Raw genomic sequence first — 17,026 nt, forward strand, 5'->3', positions numbered from 1 at the left:
AAACAAAGAGAAAGAAATTACTCGAAGTAACGAGGCCCACGGAATGTATTTTATCTCCCGGTGCCATCTCTCCCTGCTTAGCTTCCAGCACTTCTGTCAGGACGAAAGAAAAGAGAAAGCCATAGCAGCATGCGACAAATCTTTGCAGCTCCGCTTGTACTAGATAGATTCTAAATATTTTTGCGGCATACAATTTGTGAGGCAAGAAGCTTCTTTATTGGATCCAGTCGATGGCTACTTCAAAAAAGTGTTGCAGGGCCCCCTTAATGACAAACTGATGGATTCAAAACAGGCTTACCTCTTCAGCTCCTCTTCCTTTGGAGGTGTCAGTATGTCTGAGGCAGCTCTAAGCAAAGAAAAAGGAAGAAAAGAAAGCAACAGCTTCTAATATCTTTTAAAAGCCCTTTATAGTCACTTGGAAAAAAACACCTTGAAGAAACACTTTGAACACAACTGATAATATTTTCGCATCACCTGCTTTCATGTCTACCCTGCCTAGAGTCGGTTTTCATGTTTGATAAGGCATCCAAGACTTTCGCCTTTATAACAGTTATAAAACGGTCTTGGGGCATTTCACTTCCACCAAAATAAATACGTTAGAGGAGAGAAGAAAAAACAAATATTACATACTTGCCTTTGCACATCTACCTTGAGCGCACATCAATTGTGGGTTACACATTCATTTTGTTAACAATGATTTGCCTTACAGCTTAGCACACAGGCAGCAACAAACACAGAATAAGAAGGTGCACATTATTTGCAGATAACATTAAGGTTGGCTATTTTGCTGAACAGCAACAGGCAACTATTTGAATCATTTTTTTTCGAGGCACATATCTCTCTGGTGCTCTTTTCCTTTCACATGACATCCAAATCATTTTAAACACACGAGAGAAACTTTACTACAGCCACAAATTTTTGTGAAATTCGTGCAGAATTTGTGAAACTAATGAACAAGCTCTAATTAGCAAACCTTGGGGAAACTTGTAGTGTACAAAACAAAAACACCAATGAAACAAAGGATAATGGGATGATGCACTTGCTCCATCCGTGTTTTTTTGTGCCTACTAGTTTCATAGTGTATCCCCACCAATAAGCCCAACCTTACAAAAAATTCAGGAGGTGACTTGTGCACATAAATGTGAAAGGTTGTACGGCCAGAGGTGTACGACCAGCACGCCCTCGTTTCCCTATTTTTCTACCGCAAAGTAATTTCGATGTGACGGAGCTACAAGAATTTCTGACACAGCTGAAAGGAACGAAATGCACTTCAATGTTGCGAGTGCAGCCTCCGGAGATGCATTCCTGGTGTCACAAACGCGAGATGCATTTTTGGAGATCATTCATTAACTCTGATTCTCTCCAATGAGCTCTCCAATGAGATTTAATGCACACTTCCGTTTAACACACCAGCGTGTAATCACAGCTTGCCACTTTCTGCAGAAACTGAAGTCTCAGCAGTTTCAGTTGCTGTTGAAGAAAAGACATGTATGTCCAAGGGCTTATTTTTTCTTTTTTTTTCTTTATCAGACCCAATAATAAAGAGAACTAACAGACAACGATATCCAGAAAAATCTAGGGGATATATTGGAAGTAACAGTAAGGTAAATGTGAAGAAATAAAAGTGGACGAAAAAGATAACTTGCCACCGGCAGGATCCGAACCTGCGAATAACGCGTCCGATGCTCTACCACTCAGCTTAGGTGGCAGTCATCCCCCGTTCACTTTATAGGATACACAGTCAAACCCCGCTACAACAAAACTGATGGGGCGCGGAAAAAGTTTCGTGAAAATCTAATTGCAGTGGAACAAAAAAAGTATAGCTGATAGGAGCTAGCAAAACAAAGAAACCTTTATTCTCAACATTCAAAAAGTGTCCGCCGCTTCCTATTCTTTTCCAGCAGCGTCATGAGATAATACACAGCGAGACCATGGTGAAAAGCATGCTGAAACAACGCATACAACCACTTTTGTGAACGAACTAAATAGTTGCATTAACACATTAACACCAGCAGCTGTCCACCGTCAAAGCATATCCAACAATGCCGAGACGGAGACGGGGTATCATGGAGTGGTGACATTTGCCTTATTCTATGCCATTCTCATCGTACACCGCTCGCAGATAGCTGATTTTGTTGATAATGTGGACAAACAGCCGCTCTGATTAGTTACCTCACTGGCCAAGCGCAAACAAAATAAGCATCGTAATCGGAAAAGGCATTGTTCCGCACATGCACCCGGCAGCTGCGTGAAAAAAACCATAAACTGAGCAACTGAGCTTCAGCTTTGGATCGTCTGCGGCTCAAAAGCAAGCCAGTGGCAAAGGCAGCACAGTCTCATTGCCATCCCTATCGAGCAATGGCGGTGTCCATGCTTGCTGAACAGCGGCGGTTTCTGGTGGTGCCAACGCAAGTTTTAGACTTCATCGACGTATTTTCAGGTTCTGAAAATGCATCAAAATGTTAAAGATTGTATTATCTGTTGCCTTTTCTGTTGCAATTAAGCCTTTGAAGTCCTTTAAATGGTCCCGGTTTTTGCAGATCTGGCATACCTAAACTTGACACGGAGTGCAAATCCTCAGCCGACTCACCCTGAATGCTTGATGATGGCGGTGAGCTCCAGCACTCTCCGTTCCAGGACGGCCAACGGTGCTCCTTGCACCTGGCAGCTGTTGCACAGTTGACCCGTCTTAGACAGGCACAGCAAGGCCCGAGCCACCAAGTCTTGAGACCGCACGGCCAGCTGCAGTCACACATAAGGTTGCAAAATAACTGACATTTGGGCGAGTTTGATGCTGTTAAACTTGTTGAGTGGATACAGCGTGAAATAATGAGGACAAGAAGAACAGAAGGGAGCTGAACAGCAGCGCTGGTCTCAAAACTACCTTTATTTGCACTGAAACACATATTTTAAAGCACAAACTACACTCAAACTTCGATATAGCGAACCAGGATATGAACAATTATTGGTAATGTCGAAGTGAATGAAGGACATCTCCGTCATAGATACAAGGTTAATATATGTTTACAATGAATTTTCTGATATAATGAAATATTTTCGTGGCAGGTATGACTGTTATAATGAGGTTTTAGTGTATAACCACGTAAACACATGATTCAAGGTTGTGCATTAAAATATGTGTACATGTGTGTGATGGTTAAGGACATTCGTCACTATGCTTGTCAATAGCGGACGAAAAAGGATTAACATCAACAATTGATGCGAACAAAAGAAGCTTTATATTGAACACTAGAAAAGGAAGTGACACTTTCTTGTTGATGTTCTGCGCGAACCAATGGCTCTGCGCCTCCTGCGCGGGGAACACGCCCCCAAGCAGCTGCAGCAGCCCGATGAAGGCCAGCGTCGGGTGCGGCAGGTGCGGCGGAAACACCTACTTGTACAGGCACACCTTGTTCTTCTCGGTTTTGTGCACTTCCTGGTCCAGGAATGGGAACGTCGCAGTTTGGGTCCCCGTCGTCCCGACACAATGCGGTCGTCGACGTGCGCGAGGGCAAAGGTGGCACGGCTGGAACGGCTGACCGCACACGGATGCGCTACCATGTGCAGCACCGTTGAATCGGACGTCGCGACCAACCCAGCAGCCTGGTTCGCAACTCCCGAGGTCCAGGATCAGGCCACGGCTCACGAGGACCACGCCCGGTAGGCCTCGCCCACGAACCTGCTCCCGGCCACTGCACCCGGGCAGGAGCTGTTCAGCAGGCCCCGTCCCTGGACCTTGTACAGGCTGGCGAACTCGACCCCGAACGAACACACCGGAGCTCGACCTGGCCGACACGTACGGGTCCCACGTCCGGCTCAGGAATCCTGGCATGAACTCCCCCTCTCGAGCGGCGCACCGCTTTGTCTCGGCACCGCTGGCGATCCTCGATTTAGCCAGCAACTCCCCTGGCACCTTGATCCTCGGCCACCCTGGACCTTGCACGGCTCCGTGGTCCGCCGTGCATACGCCCGCGTCTCGCCCGGCAGAACGTCTCGCTCGTCCCTTGCCGATGTGCGACACTTTGGTGACACCGGCGCTTGATGGCATGGGTGCGACAACTGCGCAGTCAACCCGCATCGGAGACGCGATGCTCCATGCGGGGAATGGCCAGCCCGTCCAGCGAACAGCTTGCGTCGAGACGCGATGCTCGGCGCAACCGTGACCATTAGCCAGGCCACGTTCATCGCTGTGCTGAACGGCTGACCGTGGAGACGCCTCGCCGAGATCCGCGATGCCCTCGGCAAGGAAGAGAACAGCAGGCCAGGCCGCGCCCCGAGATGCAGTACTCGTGCCGGCAATGCCGCCCCGGCTGGTGGTTGGACGGCAGCAGCGTGGACGGCCGCGTTCTCTGGCCGGAACCTGGATCGCCTGCGTCCGACGCTTCGGCCCGCTGTCTTTTGTCTGCCGCTGCTTCGGCTCGTCCCCAGCCACAAAGCTTACTGCCACGTAATGGTCACACGTGGCCCAATCGTGGCACGCCACCTCTATGGGCCACCACAGGTCACCAGCTGATTTGCTGACACTCACGCGCACATTACACGCGCCTTGCCCCGCACTTCTGTCGTTCTCGTTTTCTTCACTCATCACAACCGGGTAAGAAGTGCGCATCGCGGTACCGTTGATCGTACAAACGCCGCTGGTTCTCTTGAGAGACCAGAAAGCGAGTGCGGGCGATTTCGCATGCATTGGCAGCCCGAGTGATAGCGTCAAGGGCATATTCGCTGGTCGGTGTCACGGTATACGAAATGACTGTATCTAGGGGTAATGTATGTTCTCGGCCGAATAACAGAAAAAATGGGGAGTAGGTGGCAGTGTCATGGCGAGAAGAATTGTAGGCAAATGTGACGTACGGAAACGCGAGATCTCAGTCGGTATGGTTGGTAGAAACATACTTAGCGAGCATGTCTGTAAGAGTTCGATTTAGACGCTCCGTGAGTCCATTGGTTTGCGGGTGGTATGACGTAGTCAGCTTGTGTCTCGTTTGACAGGACTGCAAGATGTCGGCTATGACCTTCGACAAAAAGGTGCGGCCACGGTCTGTAAGCAGCTGCCGTGGGGCTCCGTGTTGCAAAATCACATCCTTGAGGAGGAAGTCGGCGACATCTGTGGCGCATCTTGTTGGAAGAGCTCGTGTGATGGCATAACGCCTGGCGTAGTTGGTGGCCACGGCTATCCACTTGTTACCCGAGGAAGACAAGGGGAAAGGGCCAAGCAGGTCCAAGCCAACGCGGAAGAACGGTTCTGACGGAATGTCAAGTGGTTGAAGGCATCCGGCGGGAGGCATCGATGGTGTTTTGCAGCGCTGGCATTGCTAACAAGCCGCAACGTATCTTTTGACTGAGCATGCAAGGCCTGGCCAAAAGAAGCGTCGGTGTATTCGGTCCTTAGTGCGTGACACACCAAGGTGACCAGCAGTCGGAAGGTCATGAAGTTCATGTAGAACTTCCGAGCGAAGGTGTTTTGGAATGACAAGCAGCAGGGCCGGTCCATCCGGCTCAAAACTTTGGTGGTATAATACACCATCCTGGAGCACGAATGAACGATAGGACTGATCGGAAGATCGTGATTCGAGGCGCTCAATGATAGCACACAAGAACGCATCATGGCGCTATTTGTCACCGATGCATGTCATTTGCGAAAGGAAAAAGATGCAAGGCTCGGTGTCGGTGTCAGGCATAGAGCTCGACTCAGCAACTGGGTAGCGAGACAGGCAGTCTACATCCTGATGTAGGCGTTTGGACTTGTACGTTACCGTGTAGGTATACTCTTGCAGTCGCAGAGCCCAGAGCCCGAGCCGGCCAGTAGGATTCTTCAGTGAGGAAAGCCAACGCATGGTGGTTCGTTATTACAGAGAAGCTCGTGCCATATAAATATGGGCGGAACTTCGTGACGGTCCAAACAAGAGCAAGACTTTCACGCTCTGTTATTGAATAGTTGCGCTCGGCAGCTGTGAGAAGGCGGCTAGCGTATGCGATGACTCGGTCGTGTCCCCGCTGGCGTTGGGCTAGGACGACTCCAATCCCGTTAACACTCGCATCGGTTCTGACTTCTGTCGGGGCGGACGGGTCAAAGTGCGCCAATATATGTGGAGTCGTGAGGAGGGTGATGAGTTGAGAAAAAGCGGCAGCTTGAGCGGAACCCCACGTAAAAGTCACGTCTTTCTTCAGAAGGTCGGTGAGTGGTCGAGCGGTTGTTGCAAAATCTTTCACGAACCTTCTGAAATAGGAACAAAGTCCCACAAAGCTCCGGACATCCTTGACAGACTGGGGTGCAGGAAAGCTCGTGACGGCACGAAATTTCTCTGGGTCACGCACACCTGATGCGTCGACAAGATGGCCCAACCCCGTAATCTGCTGGCGGCCAAAGAGACATTTCAACTAGTTTATTTGAAGGCCAGCAGTGCGGAAAATGTTGAGAACTGCTGAAAAACGCTGGAGGTGCGTCTCAAATGTAGGCGAATATACAAGGACATCATCCAGGTAGCACAGGCATGTTGAACAATTGAACCCTTGCAATAGCGAGTCCATCATAGGCTCAAACGTGGCTGGGGCATTGCATAGCCAGAACGGCATCACCTTGAATTGGTATAGGCCGTCGCGAGTAACAAACGCAGTCTTTTCTTGGTCTTTCTCGTTCACCGCAATCTGCCAATAGCCAGAACGTAGGTCAATTGAAGAAAACTATCACGCCCAAGGACAATAGAGGGCGTCATCAATTCGGGGCAAAAAATAAACGTCTTTTTACGTGATTCGATTAAGATGGCGGTAATCAACGAACGCAGAATCGCCACGTGTCATCTTTCTTTTTAAGGGGAGACGCTCCTCGAAAAAGTTTTTTTTTTATTTCTAGTAAGAGAGACTTGAAAAGTTTGTTATTAGTATAGTTTTTCATGCAGATTTCAAATATGCAATCACTTTTTGTGTAGATGGTATAATTATTGAGTTATGCCATAAACAATAGCAAAAAGTTACATTTTTTGCGGGCACTCTTTTATGTACTAAACTTTCAGTAAAAGCACTGCGTCTGATCTTATTTGACACTTGGTAAATTGAAAAGTGCAAATATCTATATAGATATGTCACAGAAATATTGGAACCAAGAAAAAAAAATTGTATTGAATGACTTATCATTTTCAATCTCCCTTGAAACAATAAGCTAATATTTTCACAACTAATGCTGGTAGGCATTGCAATTTAGAGTAGATATTTGCATTCTGCATGTGTTGAAGAATATGTGTGCCAAGTTTCGTTACTATACAATGAATATAAGTTTCTAAAAGGCTGCCCGGAAAACGTGAAACTGTCAGAAAAAATGAAAATGAGAAAAACAAGTTTGAAAGTTCGCAAAGTTGGCATTTATTAGGAAATCATTCTTTTTGCATCAAATTGGGGCACAATGAAAAGTACCTTGCCTTGAATGCACTGCAAGTGTCTAGAAGTCCCCTGCACCATAGCTTGGTCCTTCACGGCTCTTGCGGTCAGTGTCCTCAACACGAGCTCTCTTCGCTGTGTTGCGACGGTGTGCCCTCGCTTCTGCAGTTTGCTTCAGGTTCATCGTCCTGATGCGCATGACGTCACAGTGGTCACCATGTGTGGCCAGATCTTGTGAGGGGAAAATTCCAATGCCTTCGAGCACTTCTTCAAAGCCCCTGTGGCCTTTGTTGTACCAGAGTACAGCAAGAGCGGTGGCTGTCTCCACAGTTGTTCTGGAGGCGAACTTTGTTTTTGGACATAGCAGCCATATCTTGCTGTTCAGCGATTCGGCTGCATTCTGTGTCTTGCCATGAAGGCACCGAATAAGGAGTTTCTCCTCTGTAAGGCGCTTGTAGATAGGCATAATTGCCAATCCTTGAGCCTTCGTCAACAGTGGGGTGTGGCGTGGTGCAGGCTCCCCCAGTGCTTCCGCACGCTTGTGCTTGCACCACGAATTTGGTCCCGCGGGGCAAAAGTTGTGGCTACTGGCACCATCACTGGAGCAGCAATGAAAATACGATGCCCATATGGCAGTGTACATATTTCGGACACTGTCCTTGTTGCTCGTGATGGCGATCTTGTAATATGTTTGTAGTTTTATTATTGTCGCATCTTTCAGTTTTTCACCTCGTGGCAGTGGCGTTGCCAATTTCCGTAGGGCAGTTCCCAAGCGCTTTGCAGCGTGGTTCGTGCACTCTTCTTTGTCAATGGGGGTGTCACAGTATACATTTGCCTCGCAGACTGCAGTGTAGGCCTTGCTGTCACCATCACTTAGGAAGCTGGTGAATCGCAGTGGAGTTTCATAAGACAAGGTCCTCTGCCATATATTGACAGCTGCCGCAGGTTCCATTGCATGGGATGAGCAGTCAGTGTTTTTTTGGCAAACTGGAAGATGAAAAGCTCGCCATATCTCTTCATCCTCCCCAAGGTCCCTGTGTATACTGCAAGCATGGCAGTAGTTCGAAAGAACTTCAAAATCGAGGCAGAGCCCCGTGTCCAGGGACACGACTGTGCCCACTCCATTGTGGCTTTTATGACCTCTTTTCTGCCAGGTGTCATCAAACATGACTGGCACATCTCTGCCGCCGACTGCGTCCTTCGTGATGTTTCGTGCCTGGTGCAAGTTTTTGCTCACTGCCGTCATCGCCGCACCATGGAGCTTCTTGCAAATGCCGTTGAATGTTTTGTGATGCATCGGGCTCGGAAGACCGAGAATCGCACAAAATCGTGAAAGTTGGTCGTGGCCTGCGCCTATAGCGCGTGCTGCCAGAACTGCCTACACGTTTACAGCAAAGCTGTCACGCGAGCTGCCGCTGTCAAAACGAGCGCTCGTTCCTTGGTCCCCGGCCGAAGCAGTACGTCTCGACGTGTGCGTGAACGAAAGTGCAGATTCAGGGCAATCAGAATTTTGACAGCACAGTTCGAGGAATGCCGAAAGTCCTTTGCGCTTTCCAGCTGCCTCTCGCACGCCGAGCTTCTGTTCGCGGCAGGTTGGGCATCGCGCACCCGCCACAAGTGCCGTCAGCGCATCGATTTCGCAAAGCAGCATGTTCGCAGTAGCAGCATCTACCGGTCTACGTTCACTCTCAAAGAATCCAATCTTCCTTTGTGATGCACTGACGAATTCCACGGCAGCGGCTATTTCACAACCACTGTCGCAGGGTTCGATGACGGTGTTAGGCCTATCCGAAGTCGGAGCGTCGGGGCGTTGGTCGGGGGCGACATCGTCGTTCGCTGTCGCTTTGCGAAGCGTCCGACGCCGTTTCTCTCGATACTTGTGGCGAGTTCTGAACTTTCGATTATCTGAACTGCACTTCTTCGGGCTTGCCATGACGCAAAAATGGCAGAGAAACGCAGAAAAACTCGATCGCGACGTCCGAGGCTTCGCTCTTTTGCCGGAGAGATAGGAGGGGGAGGAGCGTGGAGCGCACCACCGTCCAATGGTGGCCTCGCGCTGTGTGCCGCGATATTCAAAACGCGTGATGTACGCATTGTTTTCCTCGTTTTTTGTTTATTCTGCGTGAAGGCACGAGACTGGCTACTAGTGGATTATGAAGGATACGGCCTTCGCAGCATGTGTGCACGATTGCAAATGGCGGCCAACACGTCGTTTTCGCGACAGGACGACGCGAACTTCGCCGTTTTTCGCGACTTTCGCGCATTTCCCGCGTCACCGCTGCCCACTTGGAAGCATTTTTTGATAATTTCTCGTGCGAATTTCAGCTTGATATTTTCAGAAGTAATAGATTATAGTCCAAGGATGCCAATACAGCCGGAAAAAAAAAAAGCGAAAATTTTCCGGAAAACCGCGACTTTTCGACCCGCGTCTCCCCTTAACGAGCACAACGGGAGATGCCCAAGGGCTCCAGGAGGGTTCAATAATTCCTTTGGCTAGCATCTTGTTAACTTCTTGAATTACTTTACGCTCTGTGGCAGACACCCGGTATGGTCGGCGGTGAATGGGAGGAGAATAAGCAGTATTAATGCGGTGCTTCACGACAGAAGCCTGACCGAGTGGACTGCGGTCGGTGTCAAATATGTCGCGGTAGGAAGCCAGAAGGCGGAATAGGGCATCGGATTGCTCAGGTTTGAGTTTCGGGACGACATGGGGCACAAGGCCGAATCGAGGGATGTGGCATCTTGCGGGCGACATGGACGATCGGAGCATGCATCTGCCACAAAAGCGGTGACGTGGGCGTCTATTAAGGAACGAAGCCTGGCGATTGATATTCTGTTCGGTAGTACTTGCTGCATGAAACGAAAATTGATAATGGGCAGACATGTTCGGTTAGAGGCCATAGTTACGATGGAGGGTGGCACAGTGATGTCGCGCGCCAGGAGAACCTCAGGAATGGGCGTGACGACATATTCACCGTCAACAACAGGTGAACTTGTTGCCAATTCAATGAATATGAATGCTTTTGGCGGTATCCGACTGAAGTCTGTGGTACAGAGGTTTTTCGGCATCTCGGAGCGAGAATCCGGAAGAAGAGGATGTTCTAAACAGAGAGCGCTGGCGGAACAGTCGATCAGCGCCGAATGCGTCGATAAGAAGTTCATCCCGAAGATGAGATCATGAGGGCAATTGTCGATCACGGTAAATAAAACAGGAACATGGCGGCCGGCAAAGCTAATACGTGCGGTAAACATTCCAATGACGGCCACAGTTTCACCATCGGCGACACGGACGGCCTGTGTTGCGGCAGGCGTGAGTACTTTTTTGAGGCGGCGACAGAGACGAGCACTCATGATCGACACCTGAGCTCCATTGTCAACTAAGGCCGTCAAAGAAAGACTGTCGACATGCACTTCCAGCAAGTTCTTATTAGTAGGGAGCGTCAACGGAGGATCTGGGTCACTCGCACTTGATGCAGCACTACCTCCAGGAGCTGCATAATGTAGTTTTCTTTCTGGGGAGATCCGCAATTAGTCGGCGATGGATAGCGGCGGGGTTGGGGTGCCGGCGAATGGCGGCTTTGCGGTGACGGTAAAAGAGTGGTAGAGCGGCTGTAAGGTGCGTCGGAAGCAGGATACTCACGGCTGGGTGAATACCGACGGGCATCCGCGTATGGCCGAGGAGAAGAACAAAATTGGCTCCAAGGGTGCGGCGTCCAAGTAATGCGACAGTAGCGGGAGACATGGCCAACCCGGTGACAGCGGAAGCAAATAGGCTTGTCGTCTGCTGCTCTCCATTCCGTCGGATTGCGGGATCGCGGAAGAAAGTATGAGTCGTGGCGCGGTGCATTTATTGTCATCGGTGTGGAGTCGGGTCGGGAGACAAAGCAGGCCACAGGAAATCCGAGCTTTGCAATTTCTTGCCTCACGACAGCTTGAATAACGGAGACCGCTGGAGGCGTTTGTGCAGCGCCATGGTCGAGTGGAAGTGAAGGAAATGGCGCCGGACTTGACGTCTCAAACTCCCGTCGAACTATACGTGTCACGTTCTCCTGCATGGGTGGCGTGGCAATGAGATCGGCACAAGTGGATGTAGCAGCCGTGTTTGGTAGTCGCGTAAATTGAGGCAGGACACGGTGACTTTTGGCCCTTTCGAAGCAGCGGCATTCTTTAATAATCACATCGACGGCCGTGACGTTAGTGTACACGAGCAAGTTGAAGGCATCGTCTGCGATGCCCTTGAGTATGTGACCCACCTTGTCACTCTCCGGCATTTGCTCGTCTACTTTCCGGCACAACGCGAGCACGTCCTGTATGTACTGTATGTACGAGACATATGACTCTGTTGAGGATTGCATCCGAGTGGCGAGTTCTTGTCGCGCTTCCATTCGGTGACCAGACGGGTCCCCAAAGATGTCGCGTAGTCGCTCCTTGAAGATATCCCAGCTGGTGATCTCGGTCTCATGGGCGTCGAACCAAACACGTGGAGTGCCGTCCACGTAAAAGATTACATTTGCGAGCATCATGGTATTATCCCATCGGTGTGTCTGGCTAACACGCTCATACATGCGGAGCCAGTAGTCAACGTCAAGCACAGGTTGTGCGGAGAATGTACCGGGATCACGCGGGTGGGGCATCGTTAGGTATGTAGTGGCTGGAGCTACAGATAGAGACGCTGGCGGGTTGTCATTGGCAACCATGGCCGGAGACGGAATGGTGCGGCCACTGCGAAGCTTCAGGGTGAGGACGGGGAACGTTCCACCTCCACCAAATATGTTACGAATAAGACACGACGCCGTGTCGACGAGGCTGTGGAAGAGATTTAGTTAAAACCAGCAGTAATGGCGTGACCGGTTCACCAGCTAACAAGCGAAGAGCACCTTTCTCTCTCTTCGTCAGGCACACATGCGCATCGTCCCACAAAATATCAACATGCATGTAGCAATATGAACATTTTTTTCTTTTTAATACTGAAGTAGTATTGTATACTTTAGAATGTTTTTATTCAGTTAGCCAGGTGGTGCTTTAGTCATATTTGATTCATTTTGTGGGCATTGCTTAAATGAAACTTCTCATCAATAAAACAAGTTTCCTTGCCACTTCGAGTTCCGTTTAAGAGGAGTCCACTGTAGTACACTCATACCTCGATATAATGAACCTGAATATAACAAAATATCAGTTATAACGAAGTAAATGAAAACCAGTCATGCAATAGATACAGAGTAAAGAATACACCCTATTAATGAATTCCCAGATATAACAAACTTATTTTTGAATAAGATGCAACTTTGTTATGATGACATTTCAATGCAACTGAAACTAGGCTCTAAAAGCACGCAGAACTGCTTTTCAGAACATTTTCTAGGCTTTTGATAGCTTAGCTGTTCATTGGACATAAAATAATTTTCTTTTTTGTTTGGGTTTTAACGTCTTAAAACCATCATATGATTACGAGACACTACACTGATGAGCTCTGGGAATTTCAACCAAATGGGGTTCTTTAAGTACAACTAAATATAAGCACAGGGGCTTCAAGCATTTTCACCTCCATCGAAAATGTGGCCGCCGTGGCAGGGATTCGATCCCACGAACTACGAGTCAGCAGCCGAGTAGCTTAGACACTAGACTGCTGTTGCGGGTTCGACGCAAACTAATGACAACTTGAAGTTTTGGCATCGGTACCCTTCTAAACTAACACCCAAAAATAACATCACCCCATTTTATTTTATTTACATACCCTAAGGACCTGGGAGGGTATTACAGGGGATTAGGAAGATTTTCAACATGTGTAAAATACATTAAATATTCAGAAGCATCATTATATAAAGCTTAAATGGAAAAAAAATGAAAAAAACAGTACACACAACAGTGGTGATAAGGATAATAAAAAACATATATATAAACTCTGCAGAAGAAAAGGTACGTTAATAAATATACAATAGGTTCCAGGTAACAAGTGTAGGCGTGAATAACGCACACAAAAATATTCAAGTAATTCACATAAACAATACCACCGCATAACTACATTAATCGATTGGAACTTCTAAGAACACTTTTACCGCTTTCAGAAAGGATGATGATTCTGTTAGAGTGGCTACATCAGCTGGCAAGGAATTCCAGTTGGTGATTGACAGGGCTAAGGGCGAGTTTTAGTATTTTTTTGTTCTTGGGAAGATGGGATTAACTTTGTTAGGGTCAGCGTGCAGTCACCTTGGAGAGGCTGGTGATGACGATGCACAGGAGCCTGGTGCGGCGCTCACTCAACAAGCCCTGGGAACTGAGCAGCTCGAAGGCCAGCAACTCGAGCACCTCAAAGAAGTCGCCCACAGCCTTGGGAGAGCACAGAGAGCTCTCGTTGGGAGAGGCAAACTCTCCAATGGCCCACACCTGTGTTACAGGACACAAGCAGTAGTTTGATTTTCTGGCCAACGCTTTTTCACTTGCAACGTCACCAAAGTAACCAACTACCCTCACTTTATTAAGATAGCTTTCAGATGTAAGCAGTTTCTAGAGATAGCCAAGTACTGTCCACTGTACAAGAGAACACTCTGATAAGCCCCTGTCATATTGCGGGCCCCTTAACTGCAAGTAGACGTAGAAACATTGTTCGTGCGCGGCACTAGTCCATCAAAAGCAGTCGGAAGAGGCAATTAGCAGGAGCGTTATGCGAATCTAAGCCACTATGCGTTTAAAAGAAAGCAAAATCCGGACATAGTGCAGGCGAAAGTGTTCTCTATACCTCTTATACGTGAGCTAGTATGTTGGGTTTAGTGTTGTAAAATCAAATAGGACTACGATGAGCTATGTTTCTGAGGTGGATGTAAACTTTTATATTAAAAATTTTTTTCTATGGAAACCGATCAGGTCAGTAGGAGGTCCTTTAGCATGTCCTCGAAGACATTTCAATTTCAACTCATGATACTCATTTGTGGACACACAGGTCAAATGACGAATATGACATAATTTACGACTCATCACATACACTGACAAATGATTCAGCAGACTGCTGATGCCCAGAAAGTGCACTTATGCATGCGAAGAATACTCACAACCAACTAAAACCATAAATTCTGCCAAAGCCACGAAAGTGAGCTTTTCAAGGCAAGCTCGTACCAGGTTTGCGAAGAAGTCCGGTCCCGCGTCATACGAGCTAGTGTGGCTGAGGAACTCCACGAACTCAGAGGTCAGCAGAAAGGTCACGTCAGGGAACTTGCGAAACAGCTGCGGAAGAACGTCAGCCAGCACCCTGGGCACATTTTTGTGTGACTTCATAAACTGCTCTCGAGTTTCTTCAGATATTAGGCACGCTCTACAGAATGCCAGAATTTTAGGGTAAAATCTGTGTTCAAACAGGTACAAGTTACTCTGTAAACAATTACGTGTGGAATAGCTGGTGTTTTACCATACACTTAAACCCTATTATAACAAAATTGCATCCTACAAAAAAAATGATTTTCTTATATCCAAAAATTGATAATAAAGGAATAGTCCTATTATATTTTAATAATCTATATTTCATTTTATATATCTGTGTTTGTTATATTAAGGTCTGAGCATACAGAGTTGTTCTGCATCACTCTAACAGGAATTACAAAGAAGAAACACATACACGTGTAAGTTTATAGTTTATATGCAAACCAATAACTGCACAAAAAAAAGAAACATCTGGGGGCAATAAAGTATATAACAGAAGAAAAAGTTGAACAAGTTTTGCTTGGGATTTCTAGTAGAAAAAAAAAGTCAATAAGACACATTCGCAAGTCAATGCAAGTGTACCAGATTGACCTTCTACGATGAATCCCTACTCCTGCACATGTGTCTAACTGGTGCCACCATTCTTGAGCACGCACGTAATAATTCGGTGCACAGCTTTTTTGCCACTACAGTCACACATTTAGGACTGAACAACCCCAATCCTAATATTATTTGTTCTCTTCAAAAGACGGTTGTCTTGAAAAGCTTGCTAGCATTACCCGACACTCCTTTAATCACTCACTTGCGCAGCCGCTCGCAGTATCCCCGCGACCCGTAGCACACAGACAGTCGCTCCATGAAGGCTGGCAGCAGTCGCGAAGCCAGCTCAGAGTCGCCATATTGCACGAAGGTCTTCAGGTAGCACCTGCGCAATGGAAGTCAACAGTCGCAGTCTGTTATGCAACAAGTTCCCTGCGTATGCAAGAGAGCCACACAGAAGCAAGTATTAGTAATGAGTGGGCAAAAAACTACAAATTGTTATTTCAACATTCTATAAAGAAGAAACACAGCTGCCTAAAGTGTCAGGGCATGGAGCTGCACATTACATCTAGCTACTGCGAAAATGGCATTCGTTTTCTTTCTTCGCAGACATACTGGTGCGAAATAAGCTACCCATTTTGGAGTGTGTGCCATCAATAAAAAAAGCTGCACTCTCTCGGTGAACGCTTGTTAATTAATTTCACGTCAAGAAGACAATAAACATGAGCTCTGTTACTCGATTATGTTTGCCCTGGGTCCATGCTTGCGTGCGTCCTCTACCTGTCTAGCCTCCCTAATTCAATATGGCACCAAATATCTCATGCTCACCAACGGTCTCTCTGTGTGTTTTTCCAGAACGTGATAGGCTGCAAAATGCGCATGTTTCAAATGAATAAAGAGGATTGATCTTGTGGCTTCCATGTTGATTGTCTGTATGCAACAGCTCACCGATGGTATGTAATGAAGACATGTTCATTCTAGTTAATTTCACTTCAATCTGAAGCTATTTAGCGCAGAATTTTCGAGACAAGAAAAAACGAAGACACAAGAGATACCTGTGCATGTCCCCTTTGTTTTTTTCTTGTCTCGATAAATTTCAGATTTTTCGCACCAGCAAAGTCACAAGTCAGCCCTGAATTTGCTTCAATACCATATTTACTCGTGCAATGATCGCACTTTCTTTCTCGACAAATTGGAAAGCTGGGTTGCATTTATTATGCAGGGCAAATTCTATAAAAACGTTTTCAGTATGAGTGAGAAAATGCGGTAACGCGAAAGAAAGTTAGGTCACTCAGCTCCTTTGTTGCACTTCACTCATCTTTGGTTGTTGAAGGCACTATCTTCTCCAAGCTGTTCCCGTGCCGCCCGTGCACGCCAAAAAAGCGTTCCATGGCTATCTTTTCTTGCGATTGTTTATCCGCAACAATGATATCTACTGTAATCTCTAAGAGTGATTAGAAGCATGCGCTACGACACCACAACGCTCTTTGCCAACTTCATGTAAACTTCGCACGACGACCGTGACGATGCCATTGACATTGTAGCAAGCAGCCAAAGCTACCACCGTAGCATGAAAATAAACCATCGATAACAAGATTAACGACAGAATACAGCGGCCGCGTCGCTTGCAGACAAAGCGGGAATCGGGGACCATGTTGCGGAAATGGTCATGATCTTTTTAGGGTGACAAGCATTTTCTTTCTGGTTTTCCAGAAACCTGCGACACAATGATGATGAATGGCCCTTTGTGACAGCCATAGCACCAACAAATCCTGTCGTCATCGCTCGAAAATTGCATGTATGTGGTTGGGCCTTGAGGTTTCATATTTGCAGGTAGCGGCCGTTAATTAGCGCGGCAAGTTTCGTGACCTTCGCTCGCTATGTGCTTGTCAACTGCACTGTTTCTACACTCGCATCGTTCGTG

The 17,026-nt window shown here is 47.5% G+C and overlaps 1 protein-coding gene across 6 annotated transcripts in view; it reads right to left on the reverse strand.

Annotated features, from left to right (window-relative positions):
• LOC119179454 (AP-5 complex subunit zeta-1) overlaps positions 1-17,026 on the reverse strand; it is a 101,847-nt gene that overhangs the window by 15,608 nt on the left and 69,213 nt on the right. For all 6 annotated transcript variants that reach the window (XM_075869240.1, XM_075869241.1, XM_075869239.1 and 3 more), the window contains exons 13-17: positions 15,365-15,487; positions 14,482-14,614; positions 13,579-13,755; positions 2,591-2,742; positions 299-346 (exon numbers count right to left, since the gene is read on the reverse strand). In XM_075869240.1, the coding sequence (XP_075725355.1) occupies positions 299-346; positions 2,591-2,742; positions 13,579-13,755; positions 14,482-14,614; positions 15,365-15,487 (633 nt within the window). The remainder of the gene's footprint in view (positions 1-298; positions 347-2,590; positions 2,743-13,578; positions 13,756-14,481; positions 14,615-15,364; positions 15,488-17,026) is intronic.

This window comes from Rhipicephalus microplus, chromosome 7 (genome assembly GCF_043290135.1).
Source record: "Rhipicephalus microplus isolate Deutch F79 chromosome 7, USDA_Rmic, whole genome shotgun sequence".
Lineage (NCBI taxonomy): Eukaryota > Metazoa > Arthropoda > Arachnida > Ixodida > Ixodidae > Rhipicephalus > Rhipicephalus microplus.